A 17,967-nucleotide genomic window follows, 5' to 3' on the forward strand; every position below is an offset into this window, starting at 1 on the left:
AAAAAGATGCAGGTCTAACTCAAGTAATAAAGCATTATAGGTGCAGGGATGAAGGTTGGGTACCAGACAGCTTGTGGGCAGAGTAGGGTGCAGGCAGAAGCCCAAGCCTCACAGAGAAGGCCTGAGACAGGTCAGGTGGAGAAGGTGCTCACCAGGTGGCTGGGGGAGCATACACACAATAGTTGACTACAACCTGCCTATGGTGCGTCTCTACAGGAAGGTTATGTTGAGAAGGAATGGGGTTATAAAAGACCCTGAATGCCAGGCTAGGGTGTAGACTTTATCCTAAGGGCAATGGGGAACAACTGAAGAGTTTTGAGCAGAGTAGTTTCACGGTCACGTGCTTCTCAGAAAGGTCACCCCTCAGGCGCCTGGGTGGCTCAGTCGGTCGACTCCTGATTTCAGCTCAGGTCGTGATCTCACATTTCGTGAGTTTGAGGCCCACATCAGGCTCTGTGCTGACAGCGAGGAGCCTGCTTGGGATTCTCCCTCTCTCCCTCCCTCTGCCCCTCCCCTGCTCACGCTCTGTCTCTCAAAATAAATAAATACCACTTAAAAAAAAAAAAAAAGAAAACTAAAAAAAAAAAAAAAAAAAAGAAAAGAAAAAGAAAGGTTGCCCTAGCAGCGGTGTAGGTTGATGAAAAGGTGAGAGTTGAGACTGGAGAGAAACAAGGCAGGAGGTAGATGGCAAGAAATGCAAGAGCCATAGGACAGGGGGCAGGGAAAAGGATGGGGAAGAGGTTAAAGAATACAGAATCACCAGGATTGAGTGCCAAGTGCCAGGATATGGGATGTTAAGAGGGAAGGATTCAAGATAATGGCCAAGGTTCAGGTTTGGGCAACTGGGTGGATAACGCGGTTATTTACAGGGATAGAGAGCAGGGGATGAAGAATAGCTTTGGGGGCGGCAGGGGCAGGGAGGGCGGATTACAAATTCAACTGTAGACAAACTACCTGTGAAGTGCCTGGGGCACTTGGATAAAGGTCAGGGTTAGAGAGATCCGGAAGTTACTAGAATATAAGAAAGTGATACCTAAATCCCTAGAAGTGAACACCTAGAGAGAGCAAGAGGAAAAGGCCAAGGACAGAGCCCCGGGGGAACACTAGGATTTAAGGGAAGTGTATAGAAGAGGCCTGGAGGACAGGGAACACAAGTTTCTCAGGCTGCTTTTCTACATACAGAAGCCCAGCACAAGGTTTAGGCATAACACTTAAAAGCATAATTTAAAATCACTTTCTTTAATATACAAGAAACACACGAGACACAAATAAAGCCTAAGAAAGTGCTCGGTCCCCCGAGTTGGTAGTTTAGGGGGAGTGGAAGACAACGAGCCTTTCCAGTCTCCCAGGGAAAGAAGGGGCTGTGAGGACACAACATCACCAGGCCCCTGGTGAACCCGGTGCTGGGGCCACGCATGGCCTAGTTCTCCACCAAGTTTGGAAAGTGCTGATTTTCCTTGTCCTGGTCCTGGCCCTGCTCCCACACTCGGCCTCCGGTTTCCAGAAGTCGTCCAGTTCCCAGAATGGCCCCTTCCTTTAGTGCCCTAGCATTTTCACTCAGGGGAGGAGGCCGCTTACCCTGCCAAAAGCAGTGTGTGAGTTGGAGGAGGGAGGGGGGTTGTTCAGGACAGGGAAGATTGGGTAGAAAGGACTCCCACCCTCTACCTCTCTATCCTGGGGTTCCTAGTAACAGCTTTCACCCTCTCTCCTTTTACCTGTCGTGGTGTCAGAGTTCCGGGGGAGTTGTCATCCTGTAGGATGGTGAGGGGAGATCTCCCTAGTACCTTGCCATTTCCTTTCCGTCTATTGTGCTTAGAACCTAGGGTGGGTAAGGAGTTAAAGCCAAAACCCAAATTAGGGGTTTACAGTTTATTCCTCCTACACTCGTCCGTGGACATTATCCCAATTTCTCTTCCCTATCCTTGCCCTTAGGTTCTGTACCTGAAGATCGGGGAGTCTCAGGGTCTCTTAAGGGCTTGTCTGAGCCCTGGCTGGCCGTGGGGGGTTGTGAGGGCTGTCCTGCTTCCTCCTTGGAGGACACCTGCTTGGAGGGGAGCTCAGTCTGGCTCCAGAGTGGCATCCGGTCCTCAAGGGAAAACTGGGTGCCCAGAGGCAAGTTCAATTCGGAAGGTGAAGTTGCCTCTAGGGGCAGAACAAGCTCTGGAGGACGATTCAATTTGGAGGCTTCTTTCTCAAAGACTTCATTCAGCTGTTTCGCCAGTGGGCTTGGGGGCTCTAAACAGAAGTCAAGTGAGATAGTGACCCTATGATACAAATCATTCAGCAAGAAGAATACATATAGGAACTTTAGGACTCATGCTCTAGTGGGTGAGGGATTGATTGGGAAGAGAGAAATCGAGGGAGAAAATGTTGAGAGAAGAGTGAGATTGGCTCAATCAAAAGAATGGAGGCTCCTTTGAGCAGGAGCTCTGGGAAAATGGCTTCATTGGCCCAACCCTAGGGTGCTAGGTGACAGCCTTACCAAAATTCCCTGGGCCCACCATTTACCTCCGCTGCTGGTCTTCATAGGTGTCCGTGCAATGCCAAGGGTAGGAGAGCGGGGATCTGAGTCTTGGGCCTCATTAGGACACTCCAACTGCTCCCCTGCTGGTAGGGTTGGCTGTGGAGAGCTCTCCACCTGGCAGAACCAAAAGCTAAAACAAGTCTGGACCCCGACTCTTCTTCCCTCCCAGGTCTCTAGCCCCAGGTTGATATTCCAGGCAGGTATTGCCAGGGCCCTCAGGCATTCAGCCTACCCCAACCGGATTAAGAAAGTGGAAAATAAGGTGTCAAATTAGAGGGAGGAGGAGGGTGTGAGGGCTTTCTCAGAATCAGGTTAGGCAGAGGCCCAAGAATTCAGACTCTGCCCCCGCCCCTCCGCCCCAGAGTACCTGGATGGGAGTGCGCAAGATGCCGGCACTAGGTGAACGGGGGTCCGCCACTCGAGCCAGAAGCTTGTTGTGCGGCGGAGGCCGCGCCGGAGTGACCGGGGAGCTCTTGGCTGAGCCCATCTCAACCAGGAGAAAGAAGGTGGGGCGGGGCCCGACCCGGGGCGAGGAGGGGACGCCTGTGAGAAATGACTCAGGTCTCAGCCATTACCGCGACCGCGTCCGATCTCTTGCCTCCAGACCACCCGATCTTCCCTGCTCCCAGCTCAGGAACCTCCCCGCCGCTGGGCCAGAGGCCTCTGTGGAAACAACGACTGTTGCAGCTGACAAGCCAGCTCCTTGCGAGCCTGCTGGGCCCTCTAACTTATTAATTTATTCCAATCACTTACCGGGCCCCAATTCCTCTTTGGGATGCACAGAAGCTCGAGCCTCAACTCCCGACGCCGAGTTTCAAACCTCCCGCCACGCCCCCTGCCTTGACTCTATTGGTTGAGCCGACGCAGACGCCAATAGGCCCCCTATATGAGACCCGCCTCCTGTGAGGAGGCCATTGGGCTCGGAGGACGTCTGTCATGAGGACAGTGGGGCCAATGAGCAGCGGCCTGGCTTGCTCAGGGGTGACACCTCCCTGAATACGGGACTTTTGTTCCGCCACCGGCTGCGAGTTGTCCATCGTGAGACTCTGAGGAGTGCCAGTCTTCGGTTTTCAGACCTCCAGTTTCAGAACCAAATGATTTTATTTAAAAAATAGAATCATGAGGGGCGCCTGGGTGGCGCAGTCGGTTAAGCGTCCGACTTCAGCCAGGTCACGATCTCGCGGTCCGTGAGTTCGAGCCCCGCGTCGGGCTCTGGGCTGATGGTTCAGAGCCTGGAGCCTGTTTCCGATTCTGTGTCTCCCTCTCTCTCTGCCCCTCCCCCGTTCATGCTCTGTCTCTCTCTGTCCCAAAAATAAATAAACGTTGGAAAAAAAAATTAAAAAAAAATAGAATCATGAATTATGACGCTATTATGTACATATCTGGCTGGCGCTGTAGTTATGAGGGTTTTTCTGAGGCGAGATGGTAATCCGTATTGGTCGACGGAGTTATCAATCACTCGACACTAACCCTCTCAAACTCCGCCTCATTGGACAGCCCCTTTTCAAATAAAAAGACTACAACTGCCCTTCTATTTTCCGATTGGACAAGACCCAGGAAAGTTTCTGGGATTGATTGGTTTAAACAACCGTCAGTTTCTGCTCTGATAGAAGGCACGCGAAAGGACTGTAGGGGTCCCAGAGTACAAGCGTCCAAAAACTCCCGGACCCACCTCGCTGCTCTACATGCGCTCTGCCCTGGAAGAGTGGGATTGGTTCTTCCGACCATCGGTTGCATTAGAAGCGCTTTTCATTGGCGTTACTCAAGAGTAGGGCAGAGGGCGGAGCACTAGTAGGCAGGCTGCGTCCAACTGCCATTCTCGCGCGTCCTCCTTTTAGCGCATGCACCTAACGAGTAGAGCTCATTGGACGGCCAGACTAGGGGGTGGGGGACTGGGAACGGTGGGAGCCGCTGTGTGTGGAGGAGCTGCTGCCGGTGTCATGGCGGAGCTGAGTGAGGAGGCGCTGCTGTCAGTATTACCGACGATCCGGGTTCCTAAGGCTGGAGACCGGGTCCACAAAGACGAGTGCGCCTTCTCCTTCGACACACCGGTAAGCCCATTCCCCACGCCCGCAGCGAGCACGACTTCCTTCCATCGCCCTGGTCATTCTGCCGGGGCCTGCAAGGCTTGGGCTACCGCCTCCCTGCGATGCACCATGGGACTTGTAGTCTCCCACGCTCCTCCCTGCCGTTGCTTTTAATTAGCTGGCGCTGTCGTGTGACTACCGCTCCCGGAAGCCTCCGCGCCCGCCCCACCCATTCTCCGTCTCGTGGAGCATTGTGGGGATCGTAGTCGCTCACTCCCCTCATTGCCGTTCCAAGGTAGAGGCGCATCCCGCTCGCTGGACTACATCCCCCAAGTGGACCCCTGCGAAAGCCTGGGAGTTGGCCTTGCCTGCCGCGCGCGGCTCTCCGGGTTTTGTAGTCTCGTGTGGGAGGGATGGGGCGACCCTGCACTGTTCTGGGCCGGGGTTTGGGTTGGAGGGTGGGGATTGCAGTTCCTGGGCGCCTAGTAGTCTGGAAGTGACCATGAAGAAGGGCGGTTCTGAGAAAGGCCGACTTAGACTCCACCCATGGTTAATGTGGACAGGGGGCGGGGAGGTGGGTCATTGGTGGTAGGGAGGAGAGGAAAGAAGGGAGGAAAGCTCTAGTCGTTTCTCCTTTGAGGTGAACTATGGCCGCAGCCCCCCTTTTCCCGCCCATCACAGAGAGCACAGGGAACCCTTTTAAAAGTATTCCCAGGGAGATGGTGTCTTTCGTGGAGGATACTAAGACCCTTTTCCCATCCCGCTCCCACTCTTGACTAGTTAGACAAAGCCTCCACCCACACCATGCTTCACGTTTTGTAGGCTCCACCCGGAACCTCCCTTCCTGCAGTTCTGCCTTCCTGTGTCACCGTCAAGCAGAGACTAGCCTTTGGCCTGGCCAGAGCCTGAGCTGAGAAGGCAACAGCAGCCTGGTTGGGATCCGCCCCCCTTACCACCCCTCCCGTCAAGCGGTCGCTGGGCCCTGCCCAGGGTGTTCAGCCAGACCAGCTCGTGGCAGGGAAAACTGCAAGTCAGAGTGGAAAGGCTTCATTAATGCATCGCCAGTGCTGAGTATAGCAGCATGATCTAAGGCCCAGTTCAGGATCATCACTGTGATTTGTGGTTTGCTTGGTTTGCTAGGCTTTGATCTGGGCCTCAGACAATGTGCTGCTTCTCTGGAGTCTGGCTTTGGCAGAGCCAAAAGAGGACTGACTGCTCAGAGCAGAGCTCCAGGGCTCCCAAGGCTTGGGGAAACCCAGCATTTTTATTTCCAGCAGAGGAGTTTGGTTACTGCAGAGCTCCTGCATGCCATCTAGTTCATCAAGTGCATGGCTTGGTCCTGTCTTTCTCAGGAGAGAAAGGTTTCTCTTAATTACCAACAGATGGTAGAAGTCAGTGGCTCCCTCTTCACACTCCTGTCGCCTCTCCTTAGTAACTGCTTCGAATAATCCAAATGGTGTTTTTGTAAGCTTATTATACTTTGCTTCTTTTATCCCAAGTCAAGAGATCTCCAATGTGGCCTTGTTGCTTTCCTGACCAACTTCCAGCATGTTTGATTATCTTCAAATTCAATTCATGGTAGAAAGCCTGTTTGACCCCTGTGATGAAAAATGCTCCATTTGCCCATGAACATTGTAATCCACACTGTTCTAGGGAGTGGTACAGAGCAATCTATGGGACCAAGAACTGCCTTAGACGGTGCCCTATTTTTCATATCGCAGCAGAGAATTTTTCAAGGCCACTGAGGCATTTATTCGAGGAAGAAGATGCCTGTCGTTGCTTGGATCTGAAGGAAGACTGTTGTTTTCTCCAGTTACCTCCTCTACCTTATCCATCACTATTCACAAAGACACTGGGAGACTTGCTCAGTGTTTGAGAAGCTCATCCTCCCTCCTTAGCTGTGATTTAGGGTGGACCCTTCTCTCCTTGTTTTCTCCCTGCGTTATATGTGTTTGAGTTGTCTCAGCAGGTATTGCTAGATTATTCTAGAGAGGGATTGGCTTTGAGGTTGGCAGGTGATGGACTTCAGTGCAGGATTTAGTTATTGGTCAGAGGGGAGGCAGCAGGGCAGTGGCTGGAGAATGCTGGTCTTCGTGTCCCTGCCGAACAAGGTCCAGGTATAACAGTGAGCCCCAGACAAGGCACTGTTAGCCTGGCTCCAGGCTTTAGCAGGAGAGGAGGGAGAGGACTCAGCATGGACCAGGATTTGACGACCTAGTAGGATGTTGTAAAGGAGAAGTCTGGTCTTCCTGGCAGACTCAGGAACTGGGTGTATTGTTCAGGTGCTAGAATCTTTGCTCCTCCAGTCTGGAAAGTTTTCTGAATCCTGGAGATTAGGCAGGGTTTGTCGTGTGTGGGGAGTAGGTTCAGTGTCTGACATGCAGGTCTTTCCTCTCCCGGGAAAGGACCCTTTTTCCCTCTGAATGTAAGCACTGGCCCTGGAAGTCCATGGTATTTGATTCCCATTGGCCTCGTAAAGGGAGTTCTCTGCAATTGATTGGAAGGCTCCAAAGCCCAAAGAAGGAGCGAGAAGGAAGAGGAATGGTGACTGACAGGTGTTGCTTAGCTCCTGGTGTCCTTGTTGGTTGGTATCAAAGTCATAGGAGAATGGGGAGAATCTTAGCCATGTACCAGGTCCCAAAAGGCTAAATGACTTGCCAACAGCCACATGGTGGTAGAGAACAGAGCCTTTCTTGTGGAAACCAGTTTCTGACCCCAGGTCTTGGTTTCCCCACCTAGCCAGGCTTCATCCTCCCTGTGTCTCCTCCCCTACCTGTTGCACTGCAGGAGTCTGAGGGTGGCCTCTACATCTGCATGAACACATTCCTGGGCTTTGGGAAACAGTATGTGGAGAGACATTTCAACAAGACGGGCCAGCGCGTCTACCTGCACCTCCGGAGGACCCGGCGCCCGGTAGGCATGAAGCTGGGGCAAGGCCCAGGACTTTCAGGCACATCCCACTGGTCTTCATCTTGAATCTGTCTCTTCTGTTCTGACCTCCCAGAGGCTGCATTTCCCCCTCTCGCCTGTTTCTGTTGGTATCATTAAAACTCAGCACACATGTTTTATTTAGCTTCACTCCCTTCTGAGATTAACCCACCCTGTCCTGTCCATCTTCCCCATTTGTCCCTTCCCTGGCATTCACTGCTGATCCTGCCCTTCCTGCCTCATTGCAGAAAGAGGAGGACACCACGACAGGCACTGGAGACCCCCCCCGAAAGAAGCCCACCCGGCTGGCTATTGGTGAGCACCATTTCAGCCCTGTTCTTCCCGAGCTGGTCTTTCCTGGCCTCAGAGGCACTCGAAAGGCCCCCAAAGAATGGGCGTGACCAGTGGCCCTAGAGCTCTGGAGGGGACAAAACGAGATGCCGTTTGGGAGGAGGGACATTTACCCGTGGTGGCTGTCCTACCCTCCTCCTTCTTCCCTGCCTCACCAGGTGTTGAAGGCGGGTTTGACCTCAGCGAGGAGAAGTATGAATATGATGAGGATGTGAAGATTGTTATTTTGCCGGATTACCTGGAGATTGCCCGAGATGGGTTGGGGGGACTGCCTGACATTGTCAGAGACCGGGTACGAATGCCTTCCTGCCCTGCCGGGGACTCTGGGGCAGGCAGGTCCAGAGCAGTGACGTCTTGGGCAAGCACTGAGAAAGCTGGAGACTGAGGGGCTAGAGGGACTAGAGGGCGAGGGGTTGGGTCCCGTCTCTGACCCTCTGCTTCCCCCAGGTGACCAGTGCGGTGGAGGCCCTACTGTCAGCCGACTCGGCCTCCCGCAAGCAGGAGGTGCAGGCCTGGGATGGGGAAGTACGGCAGGTGTCTAAGCATGCCTTCAACCTCAAGCAGCTGGACAACCCTGCTCGAATCCCTCCCTGGTGAGGCCTGGCCCCTCCACCTTGGGGCACCACCCCCAGAGCAGGGGCAAAGAGGCCACCCTCCTGGGGGATCTGGTGGGAGAGAGCATCGGGAGCAGGCTAAGGCGGGGGGCGCTGAGGGAGATGAACTCAGCCAGGGGCCGTCCAGAGGAGAGGAGCAGAGAGAGCTCTCACACTGGAGAGGCCAATCCCATATACCCCCCGCCCCATAGTTTAGCATATTTTCTTCTCCCTGGTTAGCGGCTGGAAGTGTTCCAAGTGTGACATGAGAGAGAACCTGTGGCTCAACCTGACAGACGGCTCCATTCTCTGTGGCCGCCGCTACTTCGATGGCAGTGGGGGCAACAACCACGCCGTGGAACACTACAGAGAGACCAACTACCCGCTGGCCGTCAAGCTGGGCACCATCACTCCTGATGGAGCCGGTACTCCCTCCCCTCTTCTAGCCGCCTCCACGCTAGAGTGGGCTTTAACCGTTACTCGGGGAGCACGGGAATACCTCCTCTTGATAAACAATGAGTATGTTGCAGACGAGACTAGAGCTTCAGCTAAACCCCCCAAATACGAGTCCCCCTCCTTAGAGGTTACCAAGATAATCTGTGTAGTGAGTATCCTTCCCAAACCATCTGACCCCAGCACCTTATCCTGGGGGTGGGCCCCCAAGTAACGCCAGCCCTTGGCCTCTTTTCACCCTGTCTTCCCTGACAGCCAGTCTCATAAGGGCTTGTGACCTCACCAATAGTCAGGGAAGCCAAGAGGGTTACCCTTACAGGCTCATCCTTCTGTCCCACCAGCGCTCCACCACCCCCCCCACAAACCCAGGGCAAGGAGTGGGACTGGTGGTCAGGCCCGAGCCACCGCTTCTGACGATACCCCTGCCTCCTGCCCTAGATGTGTACTCCTATGATGAGGATGACATGGTCCTGGACCCCAACCTGGCTGAGCACCTGTCCCACTTCGGCATCGACATGCTGAAGATGCAGAAGGTGAGACCCCTGCAGCTTCAGATTCTTCTCATTCCTGCCCACCAGGCCCTGCCTCGCCTGAGGCTGAAGCAGCGCGTTGGAGCGAGCTGCCACGGTTATCCCGGTCCCCGACACATGTGGGCTTCCTTTGAAAAGGTTTCTAGAATCCATTATTCATTCATCGACCACTACTGAGTACTTGCTCTGTGCTAGTCACTGCGTGAATAAGACAGGTGTGGCCTTTCAGGGACTTACACTCTAGATGGAAAGGCAGATATTAATCACATGCTCAGGCACATGAGTGAATGAACACAAACCGAAGGGCGCTGTGAAAGAGACAGAGAGGGTGCTGCAGTAGCTTATCGCATTAAGACCTGGAGCGGAGACCTGAAGGGTGAGAAGGGGCAGCTTCGGAATGGAAAAAACACTTCAAGTGGAAGGACTCGCATTCATTTCTTCCTCTCCCCCAGGCAGAGGCCTGACCACTAAACCGCCTCCGGGACGATCGCGCAAGGCCTTCTGGAACTCGGACTGGAAATAGCTAGTGCGTCTCCCATGTTAGAGGCCATAATTGAACACATTCTGAGCTCCAGCAGGGTAGTGTCCCGGACCCTGTGAAGGATCAGTGTAAAAAATTCAGGGCTGAGTGTCTCGCCCTGTCTGAAGCGTCCCTTCCCTTGCAGACGGACAAGACCATGACTGAGTTGGAGATAGATATGAACCAGCGGATTGGCGAATGGGAGCTGATCCAGGAGTCGAGTGTGCCACTGAAGCCCCTGTTTGGGCCTGGCTACACGGGCATCCGGAACCTGGGTAACAGCTGCTACCTCAACTCCGTGGTCCAGGTCCTCTTCAGCATCCCCGACTTCCAGAGGAAGTGAGTGGCGCCCTCTCCCCATGACTGGCCCCTTGGCCCTGTACCCCTGACCCCGCAGCTCTCCTCCTGGACGCCAGCCTCTAGGCACACTCCTCCTTCAGCCACCCTCAGTACCTCTGTGTGCTAGCTCCGTCTTTGTTCCTGTTATACTGTGGCTGGCGCTCTCCCATTAGTTCTAGAACCACCCCACTGTCACCCAGCCACACAAGCCCCACTGGGAGCAGAACACTGAATCCTGGGGCTCTCCCTGGCTTCCTGACTACTCAAGGGTGAGGTGGTGGTCTTTACTTGAGGCCAGTGACATCAGATGAGTACCTGACATGGACATGTAGCACTTGGGGGAGGGGAGGGCTTGGGTCACTAAGGTACCAAAATGGCAGATTCTGAGCATAAGTGAGCCTGCTTTCTAATTGAGAAGGACTTGATGCACATGTGAAAACTTAGCAATGTGGTGACACGTTCTGTTCCAGGCAACTTTCTCCCTTCCCCTGGCTCACTCCTGGGGAGGAGGCCGGGGGGAAAAAATGCATCAGGGTACACTGCATGCTGGCATAGTTGAGAAGGGGAGGAAGGGCAGGTTGCTGGAAAGAAATGGACTCCCGTGTTTTAACCACATGACTCCCTACTCTGAAGGTTGCTTGTTCCCCCAATCTAATGGATAATAGTCCCCTTTTCCTTGGAACCCATGCCAGAGCACCTCCAATTATCCTTCTCTTGGCTCTTAGGTATGTGGACAAGCTGGAGAAGATCTTTCAGAATGCCCCGACGGACCCTACCCAGGACTTCAGCACCCAGGTGTATGTAGCCAGGTCCTGTGTACAGCCTCGCAGCCTGTATGCCTTCGTTCTCCTCCATGACCACCTGGAGTGGGCAGCAGTTCAGGACATTTGCCTCTGGCCATGCTGTCTGCCCTGAGTTGGGTTCCTGGGGAATCTCAGGTTTTTCACATTCTAGAGAGTTGTCTGAGGTCTATATGCCGGGGTTGAGTTGGGGAGGAAAAGGCACAGATAGATGTCAGACGATCAACAGTTGACTGAAGCTTAAGTGGTTCTCTTGGATGTCAATGCAGGGCCAAACTGGGCCATGGCCTTCTCTCGGGAGAATATTCCAAGCCAGCACCGGAGTCAGGCGATGGGGAGCAGGTGCCAGAACAAAAGGTGAGTCTGGGACTCTATCCCTTTCAGGCTCTGGAATTTTGGGGAAACTGAGGTCTGGGAGATGTCTAAAGAAGGCCCCTTGGTGGCCTACTTGAGCCCCAGCTGAATCGCTGCCCTGGCTGTGCCTAGGAAGTTCAAGATGGCATTGCCCCTCGGATGTTCAAGGCCCTCATTGGCAAGGGTCACCCCGAGTTCTCCACCAACCGGCAGCAGGATGCCCAGGAGTTCTTTCTTCACCTCATCAACATGGTGGAGGTAAGGGCCGGGAAGATGGCAAGGCAGGGCACTCCACGCTCCCTCCATCTGCCCGTGGTTCTCTCCCTTCTGCCTCCTGCTCATTCTTTCCCGTCAGCCCCCACCAGCCCCACCCCTGGAACCTGGCGGTGGGCATGCACTGGGCCTTCCCTGTGAGTAGCAGTTGCCCCTGGGGAGGACAGTAATGCCAAGCAGTGATCCTTACACTGGATGGGCTTGTGGCCTGATGAAGGATGCACCCAAGAAACTGATAGGGAGATGCCTATTGCTTATAAAGAAAAATACCAGCGTGTTCCACCGCAGTCTCCCAGTGCCATGAAGACGCCAGAGTCGGAGAGGGGGAGCTAATTAGGGAAGGGTTCTACTCTTGAGTCCCGAGAGCCTCCTAGTGGTAGACTCCCTTCTGCTCCTCTCTCTCTCTCCCTGAGCCCCTAGTGACCCTTTCAGGCCCCCATCTCGTTCCCTGGCCGCCCAGACCTCCCCACCCTGCCTCTTTCCCATAGAGGAATTGCCGGAGCTCTGAAAATCCTAACGAAGTGTTCCGCTTCTTGGTGGAGGAAAAGATCAAGTGCCTGGCCACAGAGAAGGTGAAGTACACCCAGCGAGTGGACTACATCATGCAGCTGCCTGTGCCCATGGACGCGGCCCTTAACAAAGGCAGGTTGCCCTCAGTGAGGCCTGGGTGCAGTGGGGCTCCAGGGTGTAGGAGTGCTTGGGCCCCTTAATGGGAGTGGAGCCCACAGTATGCCCTGCTCCCCCAGCCGGAGGGCCGAAGCTGGGGCATCTCGGGGAGGTAGGATCACCTTTGCTTGTCAGAGCTGTGCTGGGGAAGAGAGGCAAGATCGTATGTGGATGTGTGTCAGGTGGATTTGGGGAGAGTGGAGGAGCCCAAGTAGTCACGGACAGAGAGCCAGTCTGGCAGGGCTAAGGAGGGAAAGAGGCAGTGCCCTCTGAAGGGTTCACCTGTCAATTCTGTCCCCAGAGGAGCTTCTGGAGTATGAGGAAAAGAAGCGGCAAGCCGAAGAGGAGAAGCTGCCACTACCAGAACTGGTTCGGGCCCAGGTGCCCTTCAGCTCCTGCCTGGAGGCCTATGGGGCCCCCGAGCAGGTGGACGACTTTTGGAGCACCGCCCTGCAGGCCAAATCGGTAGCCGTCAAGTAAGTCTTGTTGGTCTGCGCCCAAGGTTTCGGGCCAATGTCAGGGTAATCCCAAAGACTCTGTCTGCCTCTCTCCCATCCTTCTGTCCCTTTGTGGTTGGATTCTCAGGGCTAGCAACAGTTGGGGCTGGTAATCTGGCCCCGAGGGAATCAAGAGGCCCTGGCAGGAGTAGACTCGGACGATGGACCGTATTACCTTGTCCTGCCCCTGCCGGAGATTCCCTCTTCTCTTGTGGTATGGGGTCACATTTTAGTGCACCTTTTGTCCACTCAGTCAGGGCGAAAGCACGTAGTGTCTGTTGTGGACAGAATTTGGGTTTCTAGCAAATGGACTTAGTTTGGGCCTAATTGTGTCATGAGCATAAGCTTGGGATCTGAAGGAGTGCTTTGGTTCCAAGGGATTTCAGCCATTCCCACCCCCACCCCACCCCCACCCCCTACCCTTTGACAGGCCCCTGGCTTCTGCTGCTCCTTGTCTGCAGATGCTCTGATGCCTGCCAAGGGCAAGATAAGAATGTGGAGTATCTTCTGGGGATCAGGGCTTCTACCAAGGAGAGGCTGAACCTCAGGGTGGGGGTTTTAGGAGAGGAGGACTTTGGGATTCTTTGGGTACTAGGACATTCTCTTTTCCCCAGGACCACACGATTTGCCTCTTTCCCTGACTACCTGGTCATCCAGATCAAGAAGTTCACCTTCGGTTTGGACTGGGTGCCCAAGAAACTGGGTATGGTGGCTGGGACGAATGAGGGAGGTGAAGCAGAAAATGCTAGAAAAAGAAGGGACCTTAACGTGTATAAACGAGTGTTTCTCCAACTTTCCTCTGAAGGAGGAAAACATTACCCCAAATGTTTCAAGATAAGGCACGTTTGAAAAGCATAGACTAAAACTGTGAAAGCGCTTGATTGTCATAGCAGTGATTTCCAACTCAAAGCGATTTTCATAGTTTTACGTTTACACTTGGGAAGATGTTGTCATTTAGATAATCTTGAAACAGTTCTCATGAGTCTTACAGCCCCTGCCGACTTGGAGAGCTGCTAATTGAACTTCATTTCCTTAGATCAGTTGAGCCTGCAGAGGTAGGAAGTCTTCCTGTTGTACATGTGGGAAGCCCCCATCCTTGTCCATAGCTCATGTGTGGTAGATCTAGGACTAGAATCCAGGTCTCCGGATTCCCAGGCCCACCATTGTATTACACCAGGACCCCTAAGACTTTTGCTGCTCTGAGCAGCAACCTATTACAGAGCAGGGCCAAGGTATGGGGCAGGGCTTTGAGATTCCCAAAGTGCTTTTTCAGGGAGGGCCCCAGGGAGCTGCTGAAGTGACCCTTTTCCTGCCATGCCAATTACAGATGTGTCCATTGAGATGCCCGAGGAACTAGACATCTCCCAGTTGAGGGGTACAGGGCTGCAGCCTGGAGAGGAGGAGCTGCCTGACATTGCCCCACCCCTGGTCACTCCGGATGAGCCCAAAGGTAGCCTTGGTTTCTATGGCAACGAAGACGAAGACTCCTTCTGCTCCCCTCACTTCTCCTCTCCGACATGTTAGTGACTCTTCTTCCTGCCTGTCTCTCTCCTTTGCCGATGGGGGTCTTCTCTGCCTGCCTCCCCTTGACCCTGTCCTTCGTATTTTCTCCTGTCCTCCCTTTCCAATTTCCCCTGCCCTCTTTTGATGGATGTGAGGACCGAGTAGAGCGCTCCCAGCCACATTGTCTGTGTGGACGGCAGCAGCACTGGCTAACTGCCTCTCTACTTCGTTACCTCATTGCTTGGGGATGGGGCGAGGCATCATACTCCAGAAACAGGGCCCATTCTGTGAGAAATGGCAAGATCTCCATGGGAGATCTTTAGCCTCAGTTCTGTATCTTCAGTACTGCTGGACCCGTGTTATGTCATGCTGTCATTTAGGTTCTGGAGTAAGGTGCCACCCCATGGAAGAAAAATGCATGGAACGGGGGGTGGGGGGGGGAGTGGTGGTTGGGAGAGGGCCGGGGGACTGCACTGTGGGAGGGAGGAGGAGCAGATCGTGGCCCAAGGAGTCGGGTCACCGTGGCCTTGCTTCTGCCCCCAACAGCACCCATGTTGGACGAGTCCGTCATTATCCAGCTGGTGGAGATGGGCTTCCCCATGGACGCCTGCCGCAAAGCCGTCTACTACACAGGCAACAGTGGGGCTGAGGCCGCCATGAACTGGGTCATGTCACACATGGACGATCCAGGTAGGCGGGGGTGGGTAGCAGGGCGGAACAGGGCCACCGTCCTCCCCCACACACTTCAACCCCTTCAACCCCCGCAGATTTCGCAAACCCCCTCATCCTGCCTGGCTCCAGCGGGCCTGGCTCCACCAGTGCGGCAGCTGACCCCCCGCCGGAAGATTGCGTGAGCACCATCGTCTCCATGGGCTTCTCCCGGGACCAGGCCCTGAAAGCTCTTCGGGCCACGGTATGGGCTGTCTCCCGGCTGAGGACTGGGGGGCCTGTGGGGAAGAAGGGGGTGCGGGTGAGGTTCCATCTTTTGTCAACAAGACCGAGGGCAACCGGTGTGGTACGGCCAGGGCTGAGGCACCACCCTTTGGTGGCCGTGGTGAAGGAGCTGAGCCGTTCACTGGTGCTTTTCTTACCCCGAACTTGTTGGAAAGAGCAATGCTTCCCTCCTCTCCAAGAACAATAGTTTAGAAAGGGCTGTGGACTGGATCTTCAGTCACATTGATGACCTGGATGCGGAAGCCGCCATGGACATCTCGGAGGGCCGCTCGGCTGCTGACTCCATCTCCGAGTCTGTACCAGTGGGACCTAAAGTCCGGGATGGCCCTGGAAGTGAGTGTCCTCGGGAAACAGGCCAGTGGTATCTAGCCAGTCAGCTACCAGATCCTCATTCCAAGGCAGCTCTGCCTCCGGTGGGGGCGGGGGAGGGCAGAAGCTTCTTTCTGTTGACATGGCTTCTGAAGGGGGGATTCTGGGAGTCGGAGACAGACTTGTGACTCAGTACATGCCCCACCTTCCCTGAAACTTGCGTCCTGAGTTTGAGCTTTTGGATGTCGCTCGAGGATTCCTCTCAGTGTCTTCTCTGCACCCCCCTTCTCTAGAGTATCAGCTCTTTGCCTTCATCAGCCACATGGGCACCTCTACCATGTGTGGTCACTATGTCTGCCACATCAAGAAGGAAGGCAGGTGAGGGGCTGGCCGTGTACCTTCCAAACTGGGGAGCGGTGGTGAGAATGAGTGGGAGCATCCTTGGAGCTCTTAGAATATTTGCAGGAGAAGACAGGCCTGCTGGGTGGGGGGCACAGATACACCACACATTTTTAGAATGTTTGACAGCAGGGATCGGCAAACTACGGCCCAAGTGCTGCATCTGGCCACCTGCTTTTGTAAATAAAGGGTTTATTTTTATTTTTAAGTTTTATTTTTGAGAGAGAGAGTGCATAAGCAGGGGGGAGGGGCAGAGAGAGAGGGAGAGAGAGAATCCCAAGCAGGCTCTGTGCTGTCAGTGCAGAGCTGGACACGGGACTCCAACTCATGAACTGTGAGATCATGACCCGAGCCGAAATCAAGAGTCAGACGCTTAACTGACTGAGTCACCCAGGAGCCCTAGAAATAAAGTTTTAATGAACATAACCGCACTTAACTCACATACGTATCATTTGTGGCTGTTTTCATGCTGCAACAGGAGAGTTGAATCATTGTGTCAGAGACCGGATGGCCTCCAAAACCTGAACTATTTACTGTGCAGCCCTTTACAGAAAAAGTTTGTGGACCTGACGGGGGCCTGGCAGGACTGGGTGGGGGTGGCTGTAGAGATACTGGAGGATTTGAAGGCTCGGAGTAGGGAATGAGAACGGGATGCCCCCTTCAGGCAGGTAGCAGCTAGACTGTAGGTTGTGGGGGCCCAGGCTGAGAATGTTGGGAACCTGTGCTCCAGAATCAGCGGGACCAAGACCAGGGGCTATGTCAGAAACTAAGCTGATGCAGAGTGGATGCCCTGTCGGTTCATCCTTCTCCTCCCTCCCCTGCTTCCCCAGATGGGTGATCTACAATGACCAGAAAGTGTGTGCCTCTGAGAAGCCGCCCAAGGACCTGGGCTACATCTACTTCTACCAGAGAGTGGCCAGCTAAGAGCCTGCCCTGACCCCTTACCACTGAGGACAGGGGACAGACCATCTGGCATGCGGGACAGGGGCTGAGGAATGGACTTCAGCCCCACCCCTGCTCTGTTCCCTTTTTTCTTTTTGTCCTCAGCAGCAGGGAAGAAGCTAGAGGCCATAGGAGAATGGCCAGGCAAAGCGGGGGACACTCCAGAGACTTTGGGGATAGGGCAGGAAGGGGATGGGAGGGGCTGGCCACCTGTCAGTGAGGAGACTTTGTTGCTTTCCCCCCACCCCTTGAACCCACAGTGCTCTGCTTCTCTGTGTAATCCTGCCGGCCCCTGCTGTGGAGGGGGGCTTGTTTGTGTGTGCGTGTGGGTGTAGCTTTGTGCAGCCTCTTCCACAGGAGGGGGCGTCTGTGCCTCCCCTCCCCCTTTGTGTTTGCTCCCTGTGTGGTCAGGCAAGGAGGGCTGGGAGGGAAATGGGGATCCCCCTCGCCCTCCCACCTGTCTTTCCCCCACCCTGTCTCTTCCCTGCCCTTCTCTGGAAAATGCCAAAATACACGATGTGAATAAAAGTACAATGGCTAAGTTGTGTCCTGTTTGATACCTTAAGGGAGATGAGCAGGTGAGTGGGTCTGCCAGGTTCCCACCCCCACCCCCACCCCACGCACACTGTCCTGCCCCTTGCCGCCTCCGTTGGCAGTTCTCAACTTTTCACTAGTTCTAGAGCTCTTGGGAAATTGGGTGTGAGACGAGGTGAAGTGAGCACTGGGGCAAAAGAAGACAGCGGAGGGGTGGGGGCTGTCAGAGCAAAGATGGGGGGTGAAGAGCCCTGCTTTCCTTCCGGCAGTCTCCCTGGGAGGGGTCCCAAGTGGGTATTTCCCAAGTGTCCCAGATCCGCTAGGCCCTGCGGTGTGTTGGGTTGGCCAGCTGGAGCAGAGAGTGGGACACCCGGAGGAGGAGGGGTGGGGGGGTTCTGAACTGCTTCTCTCTTAGCGGCCCAGTTTTTTAGCCAATGTGGGCGGTCCTTCCCCCTCTGACAGGGGAAGGGA

The 17,967-nt window shown here is 54.5% G+C and overlaps 2 protein-coding genes across 4 annotated transcripts; one reads left to right on the plus strand and one right to left on the minus strand.

The window, feature by feature from the left end:
• Positions 1-1,223: 1,223 nt before the first annotated feature.
• CDCA3 (cell division cycle associated 3) lies at positions 1,224-3,650 on the minus strand. 2 transcript variants are annotated; one of them, XM_030321572.2, is made up of 6 exons: positions 3,278-3,650; positions 2,892-3,187; positions 2,509-2,638; positions 1,942-2,235; positions 1,716-1,819; positions 1,224-1,579 (listed from the first exon to the last, which is right to left on the minus strand). In XM_030321572.2, exons 2-6 carry the CDS (start codon positions 3,009-3,011, stop codon positions 1,421-1,423), a joined length of 807 nt encoding a protein of 268 aa, XP_030177432.1. In that variant the 5' UTR covers positions 3,012-3,187; positions 3,278-3,650; the 3' UTR covers positions 1,224-1,420. The 2 variants fall into 2 exon arrangements, with proteins under 2 accessions (XP_030177432.1, XP_030177433.1); XM_030321573.1 differs by lacking the exons at positions 1,716-1,819; positions 3,278-3,650 and having other exon boundaries at positions 1,492-1,579; positions 2,892-3,271.
• Positions 3,651-4,119: 469 nt separating this feature from the next.
• On the plus strand, positions 4,120-17,503 carry USP5 (ubiquitin specific peptidase 5). Of its 2 annotated transcripts, none has more exons than XM_030321568.2 (20): positions 4,120-4,575; positions 7,339-7,464; positions 7,728-7,794; positions 7,989-8,122; positions 8,278-8,423; positions 8,664-8,848; positions 9,315-9,409; positions 10,072-10,265; positions 10,991-11,062; positions 11,335-11,422; positions 11,552-11,677; positions 12,181-12,334; positions 12,660-12,834; positions 13,470-13,558; positions 14,183-14,305; positions 14,905-15,048; positions 15,126-15,271; positions 15,492-15,645; positions 15,915-15,999; positions 16,851-17,503. In XM_030321568.2, exons 1-20 carry the CDS (start codon positions 4,366-4,368, stop codon positions 16,942-16,944), a joined length of 2,607 nt encoding a protein of 868 aa, XP_030177428.1. In that variant the 5' UTR covers positions 4,120-4,365; the 3' UTR covers positions 16,945-17,503. The 2 variants fall into 2 exon arrangements, with proteins under 2 accessions (XP_030177428.1, XP_030177427.1); XM_030321567.1 differs by having other exon boundaries at positions 4,350-4,575; positions 14,183-14,374.
• The last annotated feature ends 464 nt before the right edge of the window (positions 17,504-17,967 follow it).

The sequence above is a fragment of the Lynx canadensis genome, chromosome B4 (assembly GCF_007474595.2).
Source record: "Lynx canadensis isolate LIC74 chromosome B4, mLynCan4.pri.v2, whole genome shotgun sequence".
NCBI classification, from domain to species: Eukaryota; Metazoa; Chordata; class Mammalia; order Carnivora; family Felidae; genus Lynx; species Lynx canadensis.